This window comes from Lonchura striata, chromosome 7 (assembly GCF_046129695.1).
Source record: "Lonchura striata isolate bLonStr1 chromosome 7, bLonStr1.mat, whole genome shotgun sequence".
NCBI lineage: Eukaryota > Metazoa > Chordata > Aves > Passeriformes > Estrildidae > Lonchura > Lonchura striata.
The window spans coordinates 18682472-18706772 of NC_134609.1; the positions used below are offsets into that span (position 1 = coordinate 18682472).

General features: G+C 50.5%; 1 protein-coding gene across 1 annotated transcript in view; it reads left to right on the forward strand.

The window, feature by feature from the left end:
• Positions 1-5121: 5121 nt before the first annotated feature.
• Positions 5122-24301, forward strand: part of HPSE2 (heparanase 2 (inactive)) — a 105846-nt gene continuing 86666 nt past the window's right edge. Inside the window, exons 1-3 of the mRNA XM_021536427.3 lie at positions 5122-5712; positions 6635-6792; positions 18010-18171. Of these exons, the coding sequence (XP_021392102.1) occupies positions 5453-5712; positions 6635-6792; positions 18010-18171 (580 nt within the window). The 5' untranslated portion in view covers positions 5122-5452. The remainder of the gene's footprint in view (positions 5713-6634; positions 6793-18009; positions 18172-24301) is intronic.

Sequence of the window (24301 nt, forward strand, 5' to 3'; positions counted from 1 at the left end):
GTCCAAGGGCACTGTTATACACTGAAATGTTCTCAGTCATTATGTGGATTTTTTTCTGCTTGCTGAAGAGGCACTGGGCAAAGGGGATTTCTGTGTGCTGAAATGGCACCTAGTTTGAACCTCCAGAGCAATTCCTACAGCTTTATGGAAATGGTGCATCTCAGTCTTTCAAGGACTTCAGAAGTCCTCTTGGGAATTCAGCACTCCGGGATTTCACAAGTTCTCTCCATGGACAAATCTGCAGGACCAGGGCACCCTGGGCTTTTAAAAAAATTTTCAGACCATACATCAGAAGTCAGGTAAAGTAAAACAATAAGGCAGATAAGGGAAACAATAAATGCTGTTTATTCCAACAGAGTACATGGTATCTAACTTCTCACAGAACTAGAAATTAAACTACAAAAACTGAAAAAAAAACAAACAAACAAACAAAAAAACCACATTGATTGGTAGCTGCCTAAAACTCTGTTTCATCCTCCCAGTTTCTGTGGTGTGCTACCCAGAGAGAGCCCACACTCACAACCTTTATGGCACCAGTGGGGTTTTTTTTTGCCCCTGTCCTCCCCACCTTTTTTTTTTCAGGTTTCTTCATTTTGCAGCTAGTGAGTACAGAATGACTCTCAAAGAAACATTCTCTAGTTTCCTATGGCTAGATTTGGAAATACCAGTTTGTGCTCCTTTCACGCTGGCAAAAATGCAAAGACAACACTGCCAACTGTGATTTTCCTGACCAGGCCGTTGGTTTTGATTGATGCCTTGCCTTTGGCATGTCTGGAGGGAGGAAGCTCTCTCAGTAGGTTTGCTTTCCTCCTGCTGTGGCTGAGTTCCCTAACCAGCCAGTCCTTCTAGCTCAGGCAGAGGTATTTGCTTTTTAGAGAACTTCCCAGATCACCTACATTAAAGAGCAATATGTGGATCCTGTATTAAATCAAGCAACTGTCCTCTGTCTGTTTGATCAGGTTAGGCATGATACATAAACATGCTAGAAAATGGTTTCAGCAGTGGAGTTCAGGCTGTGACACCCACCTTGAGGCACTGGCAGTTTTAGGAGGTTGCATTCCAGACGTTGAGGCTCTTGTGGTGAAAATGATGGACACTGCATTGTAGAAAGAGCAAAAAGCTCAGTAAAAAGAATCTGTCATGCGATTGCATGCTCTGATGATCACAGTTTGTCATACCACGCTACAGGGTAGAAGCTTAAGAGCTTGAAAAGAAAGTGTATTTTTGTGAAGTATGGATAACACTCAAAATTTTCACTTGCTGAATTTTCTCCTTGCTGGCTTCTTTTAGAGCATCCATAACTCAGATTTACTTGACAGCACTACAGAAACAGACATGGTTGATATCTTGGGAATCAAAGACATGATGATTTTTTTTTTTTTAAGGGCTGTCTAGCCTGTTTTATCCTTCCCAGCCTAATGGAGGTTTGTTTGGTACAGGACATCCTCTGATGATAATAACTTTCATCATTTATGGGCAAAGTTTATTCTTTAGTGAACTAAAAATGTTCCTCCTAAGGAGATTTCCCCCATTTTCTTTTGGGCCAATTTGTATAGCCTGAGATCCGAGTTTAGATTTCCGTTGTGCTTTTTCTTCCCTCTTTTTTTTTTTTTCTTTTTTTTTCCATCTGAAGAGGTTTCCTCTGCTGCAAACCTTCAGCAACTGCTCAGACCATTTACAAGAAGCACTTTCACAGGCAGTAGCTCTACAAAAGAGAGGAAAAATCGAAGTGACTACCTATAATAATGAAGTTAAATGCAGTTTCAAGTGTTTGTGAACTGCAACTGACTGAAAGGGTGCCAAATATTTTACAAATATATACAAAAAGACAGGCCCCTGCTCTAATCAGCTTGTAAATTAAAAGAAAAGTACATTGGCAAGAGCAGAAGAGATGATATGGCATGCTTTAAATAGTTTATAGGGAGCTGGAGAATTGTTGTTTATTTGGTGATGTTGGGAAAATATTTAATGTGTTTTGGTTAAGCCCTTTATAGAAATGCTTCTCCTCCCCCAGTTTTCTTTTCCAATGACTGTTTCGGAGATTAAAACCAGCAAGTTTAGAGTAGATGGAAAACGGAGAAACCTATTTCGAAATTGACAAAACCGCGAGTAAATCTTTATAGATACTTTTTATGTGAGTCAGGCTTTCTAAAGTAATTATCGTAATATAAGAAAGGATCATCGCTTCGCCGGCCCTGCGGACGGCGAGCCAGGGTCGCAGCTGGTGTAAATTGAGATACCTCCTATCTGGCGTGCCTGGCTGGGGAGGAGGCGGCCGCGGCCGCTCTTGGCGGATTCCGGGGCCGTCCCGGAGCTGCGCCGGGCGGCAGCGGCGGCTCCCGGGACTCGCGGCTCTCGGCGCTCCCCGCGCCTCCGCTGCGGAACCGAGTCATTCTTAGCGTTTAAATGTTTTCTACACCAAGCCTACAATTTATTGATAAATAGGCCAACAAACAAAAAAGCCCAAACCACTGTATTTTTAGATTTAACTTGCAGCTGCTGGGGTCAGATGCAAAGTGGGGTGCAACTGCATTTCCGAGGGCGCAGGACTGGGGCAAGCTCCCGGTGTTGCTTTGGAAAGCTCAGACAGGTAAATTAATATTTCCTTTAACGTCGTCTTCCCAGAATCTGGAAGGTGACGCTGGCATCTGGGAGGATTTTTGCCTATTTCCCTGCTGTTTCATGTTGTTGGTGATATCTCCGCAGATAAGTGACTTCAGTGCATCCGGAGTTTACGTTCAAAGCAGAGACTAATTGTGGGGAACTTTTCAGAATAAACACATTTCTCTTTCGAAGTAATGTGTTTGTAAGTAAAAAAATATATTAAAACGAGGTTAAAGTGGATAATTTGTTTAGTTTTGGTTTGTGTTTTTTTTTTTTTTTTCCTTTTACTACAGAAAACTCTGGAATTTCGTTTGAAAATAAAACCATCCTTGGAGGGAGGCACGGTACAATATTTCGGCCTGCAATCATAACAAATATCCCCGAAGCCTTGCTCTTATCTTCTAAAAGCATAGAAAAAAAATATTGAAAAATAATGAGATAATTTTGAAACTCGTGTTCCTCATTTGGAGATGACCCAGAAAACCGCGTAGCTTCTGAAGCTGAGGCTTTAAAGTCCTGGGTCAGTTTTAAGGGCTACTGCAAACCTCGGCAGAAGTATTTGCAGCCGAACACAAATTTCCAGGCTTAAATTGCCTTCTTCCTGTCCCGGGATGCCAGGGCTTTGCACAGCTGAAATTGCACAGCGCTTTTCCCCGGATCCTCTTACTTATTCCAGCGCTCAGAGCTCGCTGCCCCGGGCACCCTTTTGCTGCTCTGGGTCAGCCTGCGCTGCGCTCGGCAGCCCCTTCCCAGGGGCGGCTTGAGCCCTGCTCCCGTCTCCGCTTTGGCGGGATGGTTTCACGGGAAATCCTAGTTCGTGGGTTCCCTGCTCACCCCGAGCAGAGCCAGAGGTACGTTTCATCCTTCCCCACGCGTTACCGCAGCGGCTCCGTACCGCTACAGCGGTGAGCCGGGACTGGCAGGGGTGGCTGCCCCTCTTGTCTTCAAGCGTTTCAAGGGCAGAGAGGCAGGGGGAGTGGAGAATTCCGCCGCAGCCAGCGCTGACCGCGGACTTCACCGGGGCCCAGGCCGAGTGCTTCCCCTCTGTGCGGGGCTCCGCCGAACACGAGCTCCGGGACTTGCCGCCGGGTCACCGGGGCCGCTCCCGCCGCCCCTCGGGCCCTGACTGGGGCGGTCGGGGCGTGCAAGTGGCTCCGCACGGACCCCGGGAGAAGCTGGAGAGGGTTCCCAAGGGCGGGCAGCTCTGCCGGCAGAGCGGGCTGCCCGTGCGCTCGGAGTGCCTCTGATCCGGCTGCCCGGGCCGCTCGTACCCGACCCGCCGGCATCCCCGAGGGCGGCCGGCGGGTCCCCGGCGCTCGGCCTCTCCTGCGGCGAGATTTATGCCTCGATCCCGAAGCCGCGCTGCTGCCCGCAGCCCCGGCACCTCCCGACCCCTCCCGATCCGGCGCCGAGGGTGTCTGCAGGTGGGTGCCGGCTCCCCCGCCGCGCCGGGCCCCTCACCAGCAGATGGTGCTGCGGCCGCCCCATCCCCGGGGCTGCGGGGCCCCGGCGGACCGCACCTGGCCCGGCTCAGCCCTCCCGCCGTCCTCCCTCCGTCGCCGGGCCGGCAACGGCACCGCGGCCCCGCGTCCCGCATGGCCTGGGCGACGCGGGACTAGGGCGGGCCACGGCGGCCGAGAGCCCAGGTTCGGGCGGTACGTGTCCCGGAGGGAGCGGACTGCTTGTGGGAGTTCGAGGCTCGCCCGGGAAGCGGCTGCTGACGGAGAGGATGTCCGATTCGGATGGACATTCTTTGAGGCTCCCGGGATTGTCGGCTGCCGCCACCGATCCCCGGCCCGGTGCCACGACCTTGCCCAGAGCTGGCAACCGCAGCCGCCTGCACTTCTGCAGTGCGCCGAGCCCTGCAGTCCTGCCCGGTCCGTCCTGGAGGCAGCGACGGAAGGCTGGCCCCGGCACGGGGGTCCTCGTCGGGCCATCCAGCCGTGCTGTCCTTTCCCTCCCCGATGCGGACGTTTCCACACCAGGCACTGCCGCTACCGCCCTTCTTCTTTCCCTGCCGCTGGTGGGACACCGATGGGCCCGGAGGCAGGCGGGAAAAGGAGACCGGCGGCTCGATTCCCTGTGCCCCGGTTCCCCGCGGTGCTGATGGCCGTCGTGCGAGGACCGGCCGAGCCCCAGCTTCGGGCAGGGCGCACCGAGCGCGCCGCGCCGGGGCTCCGGGGTGCCGGCGGCCCCCAGCCCCGCACGCCCGTCGGGTCCCGCGGAGCCTCCAGCGCTCAGTCCCGAGGGCCTCGCCCTGCGTCGCGGGTCCCGGCGCAGTTTGGAGGTAATTCTTCCCTCAGGTAGTGTTTGGGTTTTTTTCCGGGGTGATTACCACCCCCCACACCACCCCTCCCCAGCCAGAGCCGTCCTCGCTGTTTTACCGTTTCTGTCGTTCTGTACCGGCGACCATGTCGAACCGTGCTGGCCGGCCTCCGCGCGCCGGTCCCGTCCCGAGCTCTCCGGTGTCTCGGTGTCCCGACTCCGTCCCGGTTTTGCGTGCGGGAGCCGAAAACGTCCGCTGGAGCCGGCGCAAAGCGAAATCTCGGCGCTGGCGGGGCTGCGGCAGGGCGGCGGGCCCCGAGCCGAGGGGGTTAAACCAGGAGCCTCCCCTTACCTTCAAAAAGTTAAAAATGTCTGGAGCCTGCATCTCTTAAAGGGGCGGTGCTGGCTGCAAGGAGTCTTGGCACCGGCTGCGAGAAAGGCTGGTCAGGGGCGTGAGTTCCCCTCCACCAACACCAAAACATTGCAAAAAAAGGCAGAGCGCCCCACACTTTAGATAAGGACAATTAGCCACCAGCGAGCCCCTGCAGACACCGAGTTAATTAGGGGTTTCCTGCTCTCCGGCATGCCCTGTCCCAGCTCCTGCCCCCCAGGGCTCTTAGCCCTGATGGCACCTGGGCTGGCCCTCATGGCCACCTTCTCGCTGCCTTCCCAGGCTGGGGACAGGAGAGCACTGCCGGTGGAGAAACCTCCAGGTGTGAAGGGAAGAACTCTCATTCTCCTTGATGTCAACACCAAGAGCCCTGTCAGGATAATCAGTGAGAATTTCCTCTCCCTGCAGCTGGACCCCTCCATCATTCATGATGGCTGGCTCGATTTCTTAAGGTAAGGCAGGAGCTCCCCGGCGCCCTCCCCACGCCGCCCGCGGGGCGCCCCGGCGGCCCCGCCGCCCAGCCCTGCCGGGCTCCGCGCTGCTGGCGGCGCTTGTTGTGACGGAGGGAGCGAGGCCATGGTTTCCATTAAGATGCACATGTTTGCAATGGAGAAAACATTTCGGAGACTTATCAGTTATGACTGCAAAAATGTCGTGCTCCCCTCGCTCCAGCAACCGCTCCTCTGCAAAAAGCACAACACGGGGCCGAGGCAGCACGGGGCGGGAGGGGGGGTGGGGGGGGGGAATCAAAATGGAACAAAAAACAGCAACAGGAACGGGGCCGCCTGCCAAGCCGAGCCTTCCCCGGGTCCCGACGGGCAGAGAGCGGGTGTCGGCCAGGTCTTCTGAGCCCTCCGCTCCCCGGACTTCCAGCCCTGCGCGGGGGGCAGAGCCGGGCTGCAGCTGCGCTGGGTCCCACCGGCGGTGCGGAGCGGCCGCGGCCTGGAGGCGCTGGGACGGCCAGAAAGCCTTCTCCCCGCTGGGTAAGTCGGCGGGGGAGAGCGGGTCTCCTCCGCACGCCCGCTCCGAGGGTCCTTTCGGCAGCCGGGGAAGGAGCAGGGCGAGGATGCGGGAAGGCGCGAGAGAAGCGGAGCCGGGACGGCTCCCGCTCCTCTCCCCTCCCCGCTCCTCTCCCCTCCCGGCGGCTCGGCCCATGGCACGGTCCCGGGTGGGTTGAGCGCCTCTGCCTCCTGGACGCCGCTGCACTTGTCCGGAGGGCGCCGGCAGGACGGGGGGAGCGGGGCCCGCCGGCCTCCGGGCCGCCACCGGCGGGCGGGGCGGCTCCCCGAGCCCCGTGGTCCCCGGTCGCTGGCGGTCCTGGGGAAGCGAGGGCCCGGCCCGCGGCTTCCTCAGCCCTCTCTCTCCTCTCCCCAGCTCCCGGCGGCTGGTGACCCTGGCGCGGGGCCTGGCCCCCGCCTTCCTGCGCTTCGCGGGCAAGAGGACGGACTTTTTGCAGTTCCACAACGTGAAGAATCCGGCCAAGAGCCGCGGCGGGCCCGGCCCCGACTACTACCTCAAGAACTACGAGGACGGTGAGCCCCGGGGCCGGGGCGGGGGGCGGGCGCTGCAGCGGGGGCTGCGGGAGCCGGGCGGTCCCGCTCCGCCTGCCCCGCTCTCTGCCCGCGCCCGGCGGGGCCGTGTCGCGCCCGGGCACGGTGCCGCCGGGTACCGGGCAGGGGAGAATTCCCGTAGCCTTTCTTTCCCGAGAGAGGGGAGCCGAGGAGCTCGTTAGAGCTCGCTCCCCACATTGCTGGTGCATTCGGCGGCTGCCGGCCCCCGGGAACAAAAGACCAGCACTGGGGAGCGGGACTTTTCGTATTCGCCCGCCCCACTGCGTCCTCCGTCTCCCTTTGCCCCCGAGCCCCGGGCGGGCAGCGCCGGCGGCCGAGGAGGCTTTGCCGCGGCTCCGGGCGGGGCCATGGGAGCCCCGGGATGCCGCGTCCCGCTTCTCCCGCGGCTCTCGGGAGCCCTGCCTTTCCTCACGGACCTCGCCTTGTGCGCGTTTCTGCGCCCGCCGCAGCCCTTTGGGCTCCCCGCTGTCCCTCCGGGCTTGGTGACCGTCGGTCCCGCGTGCCGGTGCCCGGCCGGGGCTGCTCGCCCTCCGAACCGCTCGGCCATCCGAGCTCTTTCCAGCCACCGCCTGGCCCCCGCCTTTCCGCTGTTCCCCTTTCGCCGTCGGCCCTTCTCCCCATCGGACCTCAGTACACAAAAGGCTTTCACCTTTCGCGGCCCATAATTCACACAAAGAAACTGAGTAGAAAATTTAGAGCCGTATCTCCGTCCTAAGGCATTTCTATTAAGAAGCAGAATACGATGTCCACATGCACGAATGTATTGATTTTTGTCTCTTGCTTAGTTTGTTTCTTTTTTTAAAGAAATGAGCTTATTTTTTTTTTCCATACTCGACAACTTACAAAAATTAGCATAAGATTTTTCCATAAGTAATTTTGAAGGCCAATTAATGCCAGACAGATCCCACTGGGCAGGTCTGTGGAACAGAGGAAATTTTACAGAGATCTAGTCAGCAGCAGTCCAGAATGGAAAAAGCAGATGCATTTGCCAGTTTTTTAGTGGCTCTCACTCCTGCTGTTTCCCTACATAACCTCTCTGAGATGAATGTCTTTCTATTCCCACACGCAGGCAGGTGGGTAAGTTTTTGTGCTCTTTCACTTGCTCTCTTAGCTGGGGTAATCCCGATGTTATTCCTTGTTTTTCTTCTTGTAACAAATCTCAGTCGAAGGGTTTGTTGTAATCTTTGCCTGCTGAGATGCACTTCAGGAAAAAAATGCTGACAAAACTTGCCACATACACCTTGTACAGTGGAAATTAAGTGTGGGGCATAAAACTGTGGATGGGGCTCATACAAAACATTTGTAAGAATAAATTTCCCCACCTTTCATATTTCAACAACTTGCAGGAGAGAACTTACAGTTGCTTATTAAATGTCTTCACAACAGCTTTCATGTTAAGGAAGGACTGAAATATTTTGGCTTTTTTTTTCAGTTTTCCTCATGGCAATAAAATTGAAATGTAGCAGTCTTCAAAATGAAGCTTTTCATAGAAGTTGTAACCACAGGTCTTAACTTTTCATCACTTAAATATGGAACAGGACCATTGTGAATGTGGGTGAAGGAAGGGGAAGACACATGTGGTGTGTATCAAGCATTGGTGTAAATCAGAAAGGTGTGGTAAAAGGGATTTCCTGCCTGGAAGCAAAGCTCTCATATTTGTTCTTAAGATCTGTGTGCAAACTCCAGGGTCAGGGAGTTTCACCCTATTTGGATAAGGGCTGGAGTTGCTAGTAGCTCACATCCCTTTGTGCTGAGGCTGCACTAAGTACTTCACTAGAGGGATCCAGTTCTCCAAAATGAAATCCTGATGCCACCAAAGCTCTTTGCCCTGCTGTCCTGGGTATGAGCAGCCACCTTCTCCATTTGGAACCCTCGTTCCATTTTTGTTCCCTCATCTGTGGCTCGCCCAGGACCTGCTTGGAATCAGGATGGCAATCAGCACCTGAGTGTGGGGGAAGCCAACAAGCATCCTAGTAGGTACCCTTCCTTGTCCCCAAGCTATCTGGGGTGGTTGAAGTAATTTTCTATGTCCATGGGCTTTTATATGCCCAGTACCTATTTTCTGAGATTTCTTATAATGGCATGGGAGTGGGGAAGGTGTTGGGGGACCTGATAAGTTAAAATAGTCAGAAAACATTTAACAGAGAAATCAATGAATTTTAAAGTCTTATGCAGCACCCTAGTGATTTTTTAGTGACGTGACAAGTGACTGGTTGTTTTCTGCTTTGAGTGTTTGTTTTTTTTCCCTTCTGCCTGTGGGTGCACACAGACTCAGATCTGTGCCCAAAGAGTCTGGGCTCTCTTTGCAGCATCCACAGGTGCCCCCATGCCTTGTGTTCTCCTGTGGCCTTGCACAGAGAGGGAGGAAAGGGCATTTCTTATGTTCCTCTAAGCTGCAGCAACTCACAGAGTGCAGGACTGAGAGGTGAAGGGCTCGTGTGCAAAATTGCTCAGAGAACTGCAGTTACAAGTGAGTGACTGTGAGTGGTGTTCACATCACAGGCAGCTGCACCCCACTGTGTGCTCACAGGCCACACCAGTGTGGCCCTCTCAGGCATTCAGATGGGAGGCAGCAACAGCAACAGGACTGCTTTGTGTCATCCTTCATGGGCCCTGTGACCATGCTTGCTAGAGCTGGGATGAATCTCTGTACAGGGATCTTCATCCTGTAAATCCCCCTCTGCCACCCTGCTGCTCTTCTGACCAAGTATTCCTCACTGCTCCCTTGGATGGATTTTTTTTTTTTTTTTGTCTATGTGGTGCTCTGCCTTTCTGACTATCAGACTTCCTCAGAGATTAACCTCACTCTTCCCCTGCATTTAAAATTGTATTTTATTCCCTTTCAAATGGTCAAAACTATGCACACCTCCACCTTCTGGAAATTGCTTTTACCTAGGCCTGCCTTTGGGCTCACCAACCCGTTTTTTCTCCACTTCTTTCTTTCACGGAGAGTCTGGGTACTCTCTGAGGGTAGTAGTAGTTGTTTGCCACTTGTATCTAAAATGTACTTAGTTTTCCTGAAATAAGGTGACTTCTTTAGGTTTCAGGGTAACTCATTTCTTGTTCAGATTACTCCTGGGAACACAGACCTGGAAGTATTGTGTGTTACCAGGGGTGTATGATATCTTTCCTTTGTATGTGTGAACAGCCTCACCCCAGTCTAAACTGGCCATGTTTGGGCAGCAAAGGTAACAAAGTGCTGCTCTGTGGTTACTGCCTGGGATGCCCATGAAGCACATGTGGCACATGCAATTTCATCACTTGCTGGCAGATTTGTCAGCACCTGACAGGGCAACTCCTGAAAGTGGATGCCTGTGAGTCACAGGGTGTGCAGTCTCTGTTATGGTAGCATGGCTCTAGGTACTTCCTGGACTTTGCTAAATATGTGGTCATCCAATGTGTTATATTAGCACCCCACCTATGTTGCATGCCAGGTGGCTTCCATCCCAAGCAGCCCCGACTTTGGATGGTCAGTCCTGGAGCCCACCCTATTTGGATAAGGCATTGGCCAGCCTGAGGTGTGTTAGAAACCCAGTTTGATGTATGTCCTGTGGTACCAGGAGGTGGGGCTGTGCCAGAGACTTTTTGGCATTTTATGATCAAGAGGTGTAACATTTTTAGCCTGAGAAACTTTTCCCTCCCTTAAATGGCATTTCTCTGTATGTGCCCTGCTGAGTTCATTCTTCTTCCCCAGCTGTGCTCAGGGTTGTGTTTTGTTATCTGGAGATGTGTTTCTCTGTACATTTCTGATTCCAGGGCAGGTACCAAAATGTAAGGTTTCATGCTCAGTCTATGTAGTAGGCCTGCTTCTCCTTTTGCTGTTGGGTTTTTCCTAACAAGCAATCTGTTCAGCCTGTCCTTTCAACTGCCTCATATGCGCTGGGGACCAGTTGGGTCCGAGGAATGGGACAAGAAACACTGGTCTCCAGGAAAACAGGCTAGAGCAGCTCCTCTTTGGAGCAAAGGCTTGGGCTGTTGTTGGTACAAAACCTCTTTGGAAGCTGAGTTTGTTAAAACCTGACTTGCCTGCTGTCCAGGAGCCTGGTGTTGGAGTGTTACGTGTGGAGTCCTGGTCTTGTTTCAGCAAGAGATGCTGCAGGTGCTGTCTCAGTGCCTGAACCCAGAGCCCGTTTTGGAAGCTCCTTGCTGGTGCTCCAGCATGAGTTCAGTGAGCTAATGTGGAGCTCCTCATCTGCAGGGTGATCCTCAAGTGCCTCATGTCCTAAAGCCACAGAGCCAGCTTTGGACAACCTGGGTGGCACAGACGTCGCTACAGCTCCCCCTGTGCAAATGTGCTGCCAAGGAAGAGTCCTTGCAAAATGAGGAGTTACAGCTGGAGTCCTCAAAGATGTGTTGGCCCAAGTGCACAGCTTCTCACTCCTGTTCCCAAGCTTTTGTAGACTTTTGTAGCCTTGTCATGGCTGAGAAGAGACCAAAGGACACTTCGTGTCTCCCTGTGTGGGCCATGGCAGAGAGCAGAGAGAGGGGAAGGGGACTACATTTGCACTATTTTATCACTTTTTTTTTTTTTTTTTTTCTTAAGGGGATACCAGGCATCTGGAGAAATGTCCAATTACAACAATGAAAATTACAAAGTCATGTTTCTTTGACCTTCCATACTAGTCAGGGGATTTTGCAGTATAGTGTGGGAAATTTCACATCATGCTGTGTAATGCTGGCATTCTGTGTGTTCTTTCAGTGTTGGATCCATTCCTTCAGGCATCCTCAGGTACCCAACACTGCATCTAAGCCTCAAAATATGTCTGGCAGTGGGAACACATTTTCACTCTTGCTCAGTCCATAGTGCACAAGTGTCTTCTAGGATGCCATGCTGTTAGAACATCCCTGAGTGGAAAGGAAGATAATAATGACCCGAGGATATGTTAAATGACCTGAGAATTAATTTATGTGGTTACACAGGGGCTGGAGCTGACCCCAGCTAGGGCTGCTGTTCTCACTCTTCAGCCCCTTCTGGCATATCCCTGCCCTCCTCCATGCCTGGAGCCCGAGTTTGCATGGTGAATTAGCTCAGGGATCTCAGCTGACCAAAACTTGATGGTGGAGATGTGACTGCACTTCAGCTTGCTCAGCTGCCAAGCTGACCAATGCTGTGTGACCAGGCAGAGGTGTAGAGGACAGTGTTGGCAAAGGAAAGCCTGCACTGAAGGCAGATGGGACTGCAGCAGTCTCAGTCTTGGTTAGATTAAATCCTTCAAATCTATGTCCTGAAGGCAGGAAGTATCACCTTGTGTTTCTTTTCCATCAGAAGGGTTGGTCCCTTGCTTTCTTTATGATCTGTGCACAGTTCTTCTGCTGCTTCCCTTGTGCTGGCTCTGGCACATTTCTGATCCTCTGCTGAGCAGCAGAAAATTATCTCAAGTTAAAAAAAAAAAAAAGTAATAGCTTTATTGTGAATTTAGTGAGCAGGATTATGAGGATGATCATGGGGTAGGAGGATACCTGAGCCAGAGAAAGAGAATGCTGTTGCCACATGTCTGGGAGTGTCCCTTTGGCTATGCCAGCTCATAAAACTGCAGTAGATGTTTCTGAATGGAGAACCATCCTGTTGTCCTGGTAAAAACAAACGAATTTTCCTTTATTCAAGGAATCATCTTCTGTTTCTAGTCACCCAAGGCCCCTTTTCTGTCTGCTTTGTGTCTCTTGACAGTTTAGACATCTGTCCTTTCAGAGCTTGAAGAGGAAATAGTTGGTTTTTTTCACCCTCCAAGTGTTTCAAACACAGCCCTTAGAGAGGGCTGAAGCATTTCAGACATAGCAAGAACTCTGTCCCCAGGATGGGAAGGTCCTCTGATGTCCTTTGGACTCCTGGGATTTGCCAGACCTGGGCTGCTCTGTGCCTCAGCAGAGCTCTGCCGAGTTCCCAGGCACCACAACTGTAGAGAAGGAGCTACAACCTGCTCTGCCTCTGTAAGGAGTCCCAGGGCTTAGTGGTTTCCTTAGAAATTATATACTTAAAAAAAACCCAAACAACCAGGTTGTAGAAATCCCTTACACAAGGTAAGGGAGATACAGCCTGAGCAGGAGATACTTCCAAAGATTTCCTGTTTATCTCCACTTTTCTTTATAAAATAACAACTGTTCTGCTATAATCATGCATGAAAAGTGCTTTAATAACTGCAGGAAAAGGTGCAATTAAACAATTAATTTCTGATTTGTTAGCTATTTGTGTAGTGGTGAGATAAAAAGATTTCTGTGGTTATGCATTTAATTGTTTATAATAAGCATCCTAAATTATATTTTAAAATTGTGTATTTTTGTTAGCTTCACATTTCTTTCCATGCTACATCTTCTTTGTATGAATTAAAAGTGATTCATGCAAAATTACATGCACAGGGAAAGACGTGACTTTTTGTACACAACTATCCGTACTAAATTAGCAGTTGGCATTCAGGAAAAATGTCCTGAATTTATTATGGATTGGTCTCTGAATACATTTAGGTAAGTAAAAAGTGAATCTAATGATGGGTATATTAGAAAATAATTGGAAACAATCACTGAGAGCATTCTTATGCATTAAGTAGAATAGGTGCTGACACACTAATCAGTGTAAAGAATATATATTTAAGGAGTAGGATGATGGAAGTGATCAAAGTTCTATCTTTCAGTAATAGAGATTTTTCATCTTGGAAAAAGTGACAGAGATTATGACAAATGCTCAGTGTCACTCAGAGAAGACAATTTGGGAATGATTATTTCCTTGTTTTCATGACACAAGAAATAGGGAGGATCCAGTGGAATTATTACATATAAAATGAACAAATATGACTTTTTAAAAATATGGTGGGAAATAACTTCTGGAACTCATTGTCAGGGAATTTTTCCCAGCTAAAAGAAAGGAATTCTACTAATGTGTCGAAAATCTGCCCTTTAAAGACAAATATGATGAGGACGCAGTTTGTGGATTGAGAAATCTTCTGTCTTTCTAAACAAAAGTTGTGTTCCCAATTTCACAATCACTGGGCATTTTATAACAATTCCAGCGTACAAGCCTGTTTTTAAAAGCATTTTAAATTTGTTGATTTAAAAAGTAGGTATTTTACAAGTTTGGCAATGTGAAAATCATAAGACTTTTGCCTGGTCACTCATTAAGCATCTATTTAATCTTGGTACTAACATAATTTTCTAATTAGAATATTTTGCTAACCAAAATTGTTAGCAAAAGTGTTCAAGTTTTGTTAGAATGAAATCGAGGAGTTTTCTCCCTTTGCAATTCAGTTTTCAAGACTGGAAATTTGAAGCAAATAGTCCCCTGAGGAGGATGGCTAACCTCAGCTTGTTCTGGTGCCATGGCAGTGGTGACTCTTGCTGGAGCAGCGATTGCTGTGGGCAGTGCTGGCTTGCACACACACAGACATACAAAGATGAGTTACTTCTCCTCTTGACCCTTCTGTCACACCTCCCTCTGGCAATAACCACATCCCTCTGCCCTGACCTTCCTCCTCCCATCTTCCAGGTGCTCATCTGCTGTAGTCTGTGTCTGCTCCATGACTGCAGCAGCTCCTGGAATGGAATTGCCTATGGGCAGATGGTGGCATGAGCCATGGGAATGTCACCTGCACACAGGACACGCTGACCATGTGTAAACTCTCGGCTAGAGAAGCTCATTCTGGTCAAGGGAAGCCCGGCTCTGGCTGGGAGCTGTCTCTGCATGCTATGCACCATCCTCAAGGTCTCACGGCTTGGAACTTCTCTGCCCTGTGGGAAATGGTTACTGCAACCCCTTGGTGCGGGTGACTCACAGGAAGGGGCCGGCAGGGCTCAGCTAGTCCTGGGATGCCCGGGAGCGAGCATCGCTGCGATTGTGCCTCTCCTGAAGGGTGGTTTCTAACTTGCCCTTCAGCATTTCCTTGGTAGTTCGGTGGCCTCCGCGAAGTCCAGGAGATATCCCGAGGCGGGCCAGGGAGAGAGAGCAGCCCCCGCCAAGCAGCGTGCTCCGCCGCGGCCCCGCAGCCCGGCGGGGCAGCGCTGCTGCGGGCCGCGGCTCCTCCGCCGCTCCCGGCGGCTGCGGGCGGCGGGCCCGGGGCTGGCCCGGGGCCGGGACTGCCGGTCGGCGCGGCGGTGCCCGCGGCAGCCGCAGCTCACCTGGCCGCCACACGGGAGTGCTCCCGCCATGCCGCTGCCGCTGCCGGGCCCGCCCCGCGCCGCCCCGCGGCCCCGCGCCCGCCGCCCGGAGCGCCGCGCCCGCCGGTCCGGCGGGGCCGCCTGAGCTGGCCAGGGTACTGACCCGGCCGCCGGGGCACGGCTCCCGGCCGGCCCTTCGGAAAGCACTTGGCATCCTCTGGGGCTCTCACGTCTGGAGTTCTTCTCTCGCACTCCTGGCAGGAGCTGCTCGGTCCCGTGTTCTGCTGAGCAGTTTATCGCTTTTTCTTTTTTTTAAACTCCAGGCTCAGGAAGGCAGTGAGTGCCCTTCTCCTGCCCACTCAGAGCAGCCCTGCCCGAAACCTCCTGGGTACCATCTTCCTTCTTGGCTTCCATGCATCTGTCTTTTTCCTGTCTCTTCCTTTTAAGATTTGAAAGCTGTGAACTCCTTGCTGTCTGTGTCCCTCGGGTTGCTCTTGCTGAGAATTCCCCATGGCCTTCACAAGCTGTGGTCTGCCACCCCTCTTCCCTCAGTGCTGTTGTGCACCAGAGTGGTGCAGAGGTGCCTTTGCCTCCTTCCCTGCAGTGAGCACAGCCCGGTGGAGTAGGAAGGAGCAGGCACCAAGTTCCTTGGTGAGCTCCATGTCCCAGACATCTGTCCAAAATTTAAGCTGGAGTTATAATGACTGTGGGGTCCACCTCCGTCTTTAGGTCTTGGACAAGTTTTTTGGGTCCCTCATCAATCTGAGAAGTCAGGACCTTGCATTCTTGCTTCTGCTTCCTGAGTGTCTGCAGGGGCAGCTGTCAGAGAGCCCCATGAAGATAATTGTCAGAGAGTGCTCTAACTTCTGTGCCCTGATTGCCTTCCCCACACTCTTCAAGAGATTTGTCTGCATGTGACTTGACATCCTGGTGGTAATCCCTGTCACAGCAGCTTTATCAAAACACTGCTCCTGCTCTTCATTCCAGGGCCTGCCCTCTGTCCCCAGGCCCTGCTGACAGTGCATGCAGAGCATCCTGTGCTCCCCAAAGATGGATGTCACATAGGACCCACTGCCATGGTCCCCTGCACCCTCCAAGGTGCTGGCCCCTGACCCTGGTCCTGGGCCCATGGTTCCTGTACATGGGTCCACATTTGCCCTGGTTTAGGTTTTAGAAGTCATCCATTCCTTTTAGGAAACAAACTTGTTTTGATCCAGCCTGGACACCCTTACAGCAATTTAAAGAGAATTGCAGACAGCATATTGACCATCTAATTTCAAACCTGTCTGCCTCTCAGTGTTCTCCTCTTTAAGGGCCTCGTTGATGTGTTTGGCTTCACTTTTCCTTGGGGGTGGAGGGTGTTGCCTTCTGTTCTGTAGGAAGGGAAATCCATCACCCAGGAAGGTCATGGGTTCTAGGTGACTCCAGCAGCCCTTTCTTGTGTGGGACAGGTGTAGGGTTGTGTTTCTTAATCTTTAGTTTCCAAATATTTCCCACAACAGGGGTTCAGGATTTTATCATTCATTATTTGGGCAAAGGTTGGGTAGGCCCAAGTCTTACTCAGTGCCTATCCAAGAGAATGTGCACTAAAGCACACAGCTGAGGGGTCCATGCTCATTAGCTGCAGGGGAACATTAGTCCTTCCTCTTGCTCCATATCACTGATGTCCTTATGCTGGGTGTAGAAATATTGAACCATATTTTCATGGTATCTGGATGCTGCCCAGTATCCACTCCTGAGTATGCTAGCTGTGGGTAGAGGAGAAAGCTCTCATGGCTAACTACAGACCATGGGTACTTTAATGACATTGCTGTTCTGAGCAGACTGTTTAGACAGCCTTTAGAGAAGCTCTACTCATCCCAAACTACGCAGAAAAGAGGTAGAACACAGACTGGGCAAGAAAGTGTTGTGACTCTAGGATGTGGCTCAGAGACAGGAAGATAATGTGGCTTCCAGTCCTCCACCACATGTTTGGAGGCAGTTCTATGCTAGCCCAAGAAATAGCAGAGCTTTGAACCTCAGTTTGCTGAACCTGAGAAACAGGAGCATGACTTTCAGAAGCAACTTTGGTGTTTCTCAGTGTCCATAACAATAAAGGAGTTGGAGAGTGTGTGTGGAGCAAGGTGTGACTCTCTTCTGACAATAAGCTTCTTCAGCAGCTTCTAGCTAGATGAGAATTGACCCAAGCAAAGATCAGCCTTGTGAGGCAAAATGTCCTTATGCAATGTGGTGGAAGAATTCCAACTTCAATCCTTGCTTATCAGAGCTGGCCGCCTGAAGTTTTGTAAGAAATAGACACAGCATCTGGTGCCTGTGGATCTGAACATGTTGCAGTTTATTAAACTCATAAGAGACCTAGCAAGGAGTAGTTTGCAACACTCACTTTCTAGTTAGACTGACAGATCTTACTTGATTTTTGTTTTGCCTTGCTACTCCATCATTCCCTTTCCTCAGCAGGTGAGTAGTTCTAGGGTAGGGAATATAATATTCTTGTCTCATAATATGGCTTAGAAAATGCTCATATGAAGAGAAAACAATTGTTAAATAATCCTTCTGCATCCTGAATGTCAGGCATTAGAAGGATACAGACACTTGTTCAAAGAGTCATAAGCCATGATGACCTGTGATAGCTGCAGTGAGGATAAACAAGGTGAGAACAAGCCTTCTTCATCACCTCTTTGACAGGCAAGGTTAAGTGGAAGCCAGAGGTTACTGGAACGGGATTTAGTCTTTTCTCATTATTTAGTGTCAAATACACATGCAACAGGGTTGTAATATAAATGTTGGGAGACTTTTGCACTCTCCTGCAAGGGAGGGCTCAGCATTGTGAGAGAGCAACAGCTAGGCAGGTAGAGGATGGAAGGGTCTGTAGGTTCTGTGAGCACATAACTTGAGCTTTGTGTGGGAGAAAAAGAGACTTGGGCTGGGGAGGGTCATTTGATAGGTGGATCCAAGGGGTTTGGATCCTTTGGTTGGGTTGCTCTTGCCGAGTGATGCTTGTGTGACTGTCATATGGGCTGGAGCTGATCCAAGCACCTGGCGAAAATGAAAGCTGAGGTTTGGCCATCTCCCTCTTTTCTTTCCCTTTTGCTGTAGACATTGTTCGCAGCGACATTGCCCTGGATAAGCAGAAAGGCTGTAAGATCGCCCAGCATCCTGACATAATGTTGGAGCTACAGAGGGAAAAGGCAGCTCAGATGCACTTGGTTTTGTTAAAGGAGCAGTTTTCAAACACATACAGCAACCTCACACTAACAGGTAAGGCTGCAAGACCAGCTCTGGAGCCAGGAGCTGGGTCTAGTTCTTGCTAACTCACAGGTGTGTTAAAACCCTCGGGTTCCTCACCTCTGTATGAATCAGCATCTCTCTGGCTGCCTCTGTTTCCCACCAAGGTTACTGGGTATTGGGAGGGAAAGAACCAGCAGGAACTGGAGGTGTGGACTCATAAGGCCTCTGCAGTTGGCACCTATGCAAACACTCCAGATTTGGTGCCCCTGAACAGAACATTTTCTACAGTCTGACCTAAGCAGAATACCACGGCATGTGAAGTGCTGGAGAAATCTCCCTGCTAACTGTTCACGTAGATGGGGCTGCAGCAATTACTAAATTTGGAGTCCTTTAAGCTGCAGCTGATTTTTTTTCTTTCCAGAGCATGCACTTTGTGTGAACCCAGTAAATATTAAAGAGCAAATATAAAGGGATAATGGCCTAGACAGAGATGAGAGGATACTCTTTTTCTGGCAACTGTTTGTATTATCCTGGGAATAGAATCTCGATGGAGGAGACTGCCACATTTTGGATACACATTTAATGGTGCTTGTAAAGGACTGATGTCTTCAGGCAGTGAGTGGGCAGAAGGATGGTATCCCAGCAGCCAAGAGGGTCCTCTCATATCTCTTCTCATTATCACTACAGCTGGATGAGCCACAGACGATGGGAAGGAGGAAGAGACTAATAAATCAAACAAGACCCCCTTCTCCTCTTGACAGGTCCTTTTCCTGTGAAAGGCAGGCAGGCATCTTATTTTTACAGGAGAGAGGGCTCTGTGCTCTGTATGGCAGCCCTCCCCTGCTGCTGGCCTGGGAGAGGCAAACCAGTCCTGCACAACATCCCCCACTCTGCTGTCCCCCTGTTTCAGTGCCCAGCCCCTGCCTTGAAGCCAGCATGGGTCTGCATCCTCACCAGTGAGCTCTGCCTCTCCTGGGGACATCAGCTGTGTTGGAGCTCTCGGGGACCCCACAGAGGTCAGATGGTGACACCAGCACTGTGGAAAGGCTCAGCCCAGGGGGTCACTGGATATTGGGGCTCTGAGTGTAGCTGAATCACATCATTTCTGAAGGCCCAGCATTTAAATGGGATCCTCAGAGCCGTTTCTCATTCTCTGTAACGTAATCCACTTGGCTGTTTATTCCCAGTACAACTGCTGGAATCAACATTGTCAGCTTTTCCCCTGACAACTTGCTTACTTTCCACTAAACAAACTTCCCTCGAGAAGTGAAGCTGCTCTCCCCTATCCTCCTTCTCTTGCTGCTTCAAAAGCTCTCTGGCATTGCTCACATTTTTTACAGAACCTGCAGAGCAGAGGTGCTACCTGGTTATCAGACTAGCTCTTAGCCTTTCCAAGTGTGTTTGGAGGATAGTTCAGAAGGTTTTTGCTCTAACTCTCCAGGGTGGAGAGAGCAATTTCACCAGAATATTACCCAAAGAACTATTTTAATGTTCTTTAACTCCCTTTGAATGTGAGCAGAGCAACTTCATAATTGTTATGAAGTTTAATCTTTTATTTCATAGACATAGTCTGAGAACATGGTCTCTAGACAGCTAAGCATAATATTTAACTGGAACTCTACTAACTTGTGTAAATATTTCCCTTCTCTGTGATGGATCTGGTGTTTGGGGTGAGTAGAGGGGGTTGTACATCTGTTGCAGAAGGACATTTCTTACCTTCAAAATTCAATCAGACAGAGTTTGCTTGAGGACTTCTTTTTGTTCTGCACAGCGGGTTTGTACAGTTCTAAGGGAGTCCCCAGTCACGAGGCAAGGTGCAGGAGCAAGAATGTGGTTTAGGGAGTCCTTAGTGAAGGACTGAGTTTACAGGGGTGGAGTATCCATGGGATCCTTGAGAACAGGGTTTGCTCCTGGGGGTCTGTATCAGGAGTCACTTGGCCTCACGCAGTGCATGTACTGTGGATGACCTCCAGTGTCAACCCAGACTGGAGCAATGCTGAGCCCCACACCTCTGTGTGAGAGCTTCTACTACTGCTACTTCTTCAATTGTACCCAAAAAATGTAAATGGACTATCTTGCCCAAAGTCATATGAGAATAAAGGTGATGGAATCACTCCTCTAGGAGAGCTTGAGAGTAGAAATACTACAGTGTAGCATTTTTATTCCCTTATCACTACTACTACCAATGTAGTGATCTGGATAAAAAGCCCCATTCCCTTCTTCCTCCTCCTCCTCCTCCTCGCAGGTAATATAGTTACATGAACTATTTGAAAGTATTTCAGGACTCCCACTCTACTTGCAAGTGTGGGCAATGGATTCTGCCAGCAAACTTTCAAGTAGTACCCTCATGGGTTTAGGAATGAAAGGTCTTAGAGTGCAGGGTATGAATCTGCAGTCTCTGTGGCATCAGAGGGATTTGGAAAATCCAAATCTATTCACCAGTTGCACATAATTCCCAGTGTATTCCTTATTTCAGGCATCAGGCAGGGCTGTGTTATACTGGGATTTAAGCTGCTCACAGCAGCAGGTACTTCCAAGGTAAGAGGGTGTCTTAGAATGAAATGTGTGTTTTTGTGCTAAGACACAACTGAGACTGAGTGAAACCAGGCAGTCTTTCTGGCTCTCGCTCCTGCAGGAACACATGTGAGACTCTGGTTTAGACCACTTTGGTTTCTCTCGTCGAGCATTCCTCGGCTCCTGTCTGCAGGCTTTCTCTTGCATCTTGCCTCTGCTTTCTGCATGTGATCTTTCCAGGCTTACTGAGCCTGCCTCCCTGACATGAGCAATTGCCTTTGATCTGTGACCGTGCTATTTAAATGCTGTACAGTATTTTGAGGTTTATTAATCTTTGCTGTTTCCCCCGCGGTGCTCAGAGATGGGTATCTCGTTTCACAGAGCAGCATCTCTGTGCTCCCGGTGGCCCCAGGCAGAGTGGGGCAGTGCACAGGGGGCTGCTCTCTCTGGGAACCAGCTCCCTGAGCTCAGCCCTGAGCCCTGCGACGAGGCAGGAGAGGGAATCTCCCCTTAGAAACACTTTGCTCCTCCACCCTTCACAGAGCAAGCAGGGATTCTTTTGATGTGTTGTACCAGCTGGGCATTAGAAGCTGCAATTGTCACAGCAGGCTCCCGTCCTTTGCAGCCCTCAGAAGAAATGTTCAGGAGACAGGAAGGGCGTTTTGGAGGCCTGGAACCGATGGAGGTGGGGGCCGGAAAGCACAACTTTGGGCTGGCAGAGGTGAGGTGTGAGGAACTGCCTCGGGCCGTGCAGACACGGCGGGCGGGCGGATTGCAGAGCGGGCTTGTGGGGAGTGCGCAGCATCGGCCGTCGAGAGACTACATCCAAATTCTTCGGGATGGGACACTGTACTGCATTTGTGGTTTAAGAGACTGGACATCCACAGGTGTCTGCACCGTTCTCCAGTAAAGCCTGTCAAGCCTGTGGAAGAGGGATCAGGTCAATAGGCACATGGGAGAAACCGGCCCCTCCTGTATTTGCATTGTGTCAGGTGTAACTGAGGCTTCCCAAGAAACAAGTATGGACTATATTCCCTTTAGGATTCCCCATCCAGAGGAAACAAAGTAGTGCCCACTGCTTATTCTGAAACATGGAGGAACAACTTTCTGCTGTGCCTTCTGCCTGAAACTGTGGCACAGATTACTCCATTGCATGAAGAGACTAATGATGAGAGCTCCCTGGCCTGTCCTGCCACACCACATCTGCACTAGAAGCCAGCGAAGAGACTGGAAGGTGTGTGCTGGGAGCTCTCCATCCTGTAAGATCACAGAGCAAAGTGATTAAGGGGCAGACCCTCCTCACACAGCTTGTAAGGTTCCCAGGTGACCCTCTGTGGTCACACCATGCTAAGGGTGTTGTCAATGTGTCTCCCCACTGCACTGAGAGAGACTTGAAGGGACTAAACTCAGATGGAGCTGATAGAAACAGAGCTGAGAGCTGCTGAAGAGTGCATTTCACTGTCTGTGTCCAGCACTGCAATCAGGTATTTTACACTGGCATCTCACTACCCCATCACTAATTAGATAGCTTAAACTCTGTCATAATAGCAGTTGTGATCTCTCTGTGAGTTTTTCCTTGAAAAAGTCTACTTTTGGAGATATTAGCAGCTATGCAGAGACCCTCTTTGCCCAAGGTAAGGGGTTTGGGGGTATGTGGTGGTGGTGATAGAGTGCACACCCACTTTTCACAAGGGGGTTGTGCAATGTGGCATGAGTGGAACAAAGCAGGGTAGGGCAGCAGAGTTTGTGTGGGGCTACTGCAGAACACACGTGTGGGAGGCACATGGGAGAGATGAGGGCAGTGTGTCTGTGTGAAGAGCTTGTAGTGAGATACTGTCCCACAGAAATAGGTTTTTTGCATCTCCCTGAAGACAGTGAGAACCCCAGTTGTACTTGTCCTTTGGCAGGGAATCACAGGGATCAGGTTGAGCACCTGTGACATGTGGGTTTCCTGCACTTGTGAACCTCCCCTGGTGGTTTTGTGGTTCCTGCTGAATGCTGTGGCTCTGGAGACAGTGGTCCTTGTCTGTAGGGCCTGAGGCTCATCCCATGGAGTGCTGGCTCTGAGAGAACCATGGCTCAGGGGCTGCCCTTGCAAGAGGGTGTGTGTAGGAAGCAGGGCATGGGGTTGGGTGGGCTTTTGGTGCCTGTGCTGCCAGGCAGTAAGGCCACTCTGGTTATTTTTGCTGGACTTTTCCTCAGATGGGTTTTATCCCCCAGCTACACCTAACTGCCTGGGACTGGAGGGTGGGCCACCTTGTGAGATGCTACCTGACAGGGTTGTTGCAAAGGTAAGCACAGCTTCCTTGCCTTTTTGGCATCTTTTTTGGGATCAGAAACTTCAATATCCCATGGTCTGCACAGCAGTGATATGTATCATAGCTGTTTTACTGGGTGCTGCACGGGGTGGACTGCACTGCACTGGCTCTCCAGCATTTCTTCAAGGAGAGTGTGCCTGGGGCTGTGTGACAGGCCTGGAAGTGTCTTTTGGATCAAGGTCTCTGCCCTTCTGTCCATCACAGACCCTTACATCACACACATTATCCACAGCATTGTACAAAATAGATCTAGAAAGGACCTCAAGAGGGCATCTTCTAGCCTTTTCCATGGCAGATCTGTACCTGGTCTCTGCTTGGGGAGAGGTGTCTGGGAAGAGGCAATATCCTTTGTGTGACCAGCTGGTACACTTGGAAAGTCAGTCAAATTCTGGGAGGCTTGAACCCTTACAAGAAAAAAAAAAAAAAAAAAAAAAAGCATTCAAAGCTAAAACCACAGTGAAAATAGTTACCCAGAAATTGTCACCTTGAATAGCACAGCTGGGAGTCCTGTCAGCAAAGGGAACACAATAATGCTGTCAAACCCCTGGGGGAAAGAGGGGGAGAGAGCTGCTGTGAAACACTGGGGGCTTTCCTGGGAGGAAGGAACCAGGAAAACTGTAATGTCATTAAATCACTATCTGCACTGAGCCCACAGTTGATGGCAGCAGAGGTGCCAGCCTTTTGAGGATAGTTTGCAGGTGTCTTCTGAGATCTTGGGATCAGATCCAATGGAATAGTGCTGGGAAAAATAAATCTTGGAAAACAATCTCGGGTAACTGAGTGTTTTTGTGCCATTATCAGTTGTTTATATGAGCTCATTCTGAAACAAAGTGGCTGTTTGTTTTTACTACACAGCCTTCTGAGGGTGCTTGCTGTAGCTGAAATATATTGTGTTCCTGGGCATGTCCATGTAAAGCCTGCAGGCTGCTGGGGCTCAGCTGCCAGGCACCAGCATTGCCCAGGTTGTGGGGACATCACTGTTGACTGATTCAAATGATGTGGCTTTATCCTTGTTTTAAAACCTTCTGTGATGGCAGAGGTGCTCCCTCAGCAGTCAGCTCTGGAGTCTAATTAGCTATATGATCATGGAGTTGGTATTTTTAAAATCTCTTGCTTCAGTTTAAGCCCATGATGGCATGTCCTCTCCCTGTGGACATGCAGGACAGATTACAGCACTACTTTTCTCTTTGCAGAAATCTTTTACATATTTGAGGCTTGTTATCATGTTTCCCTGAAGACTTTTGTTTTCTGCACTGAACAACTGCCTTTCATTTCTCATGTCCATTTTATTTTCAAGTTGAATGACATATGTGTAGCTGATTCTGCAT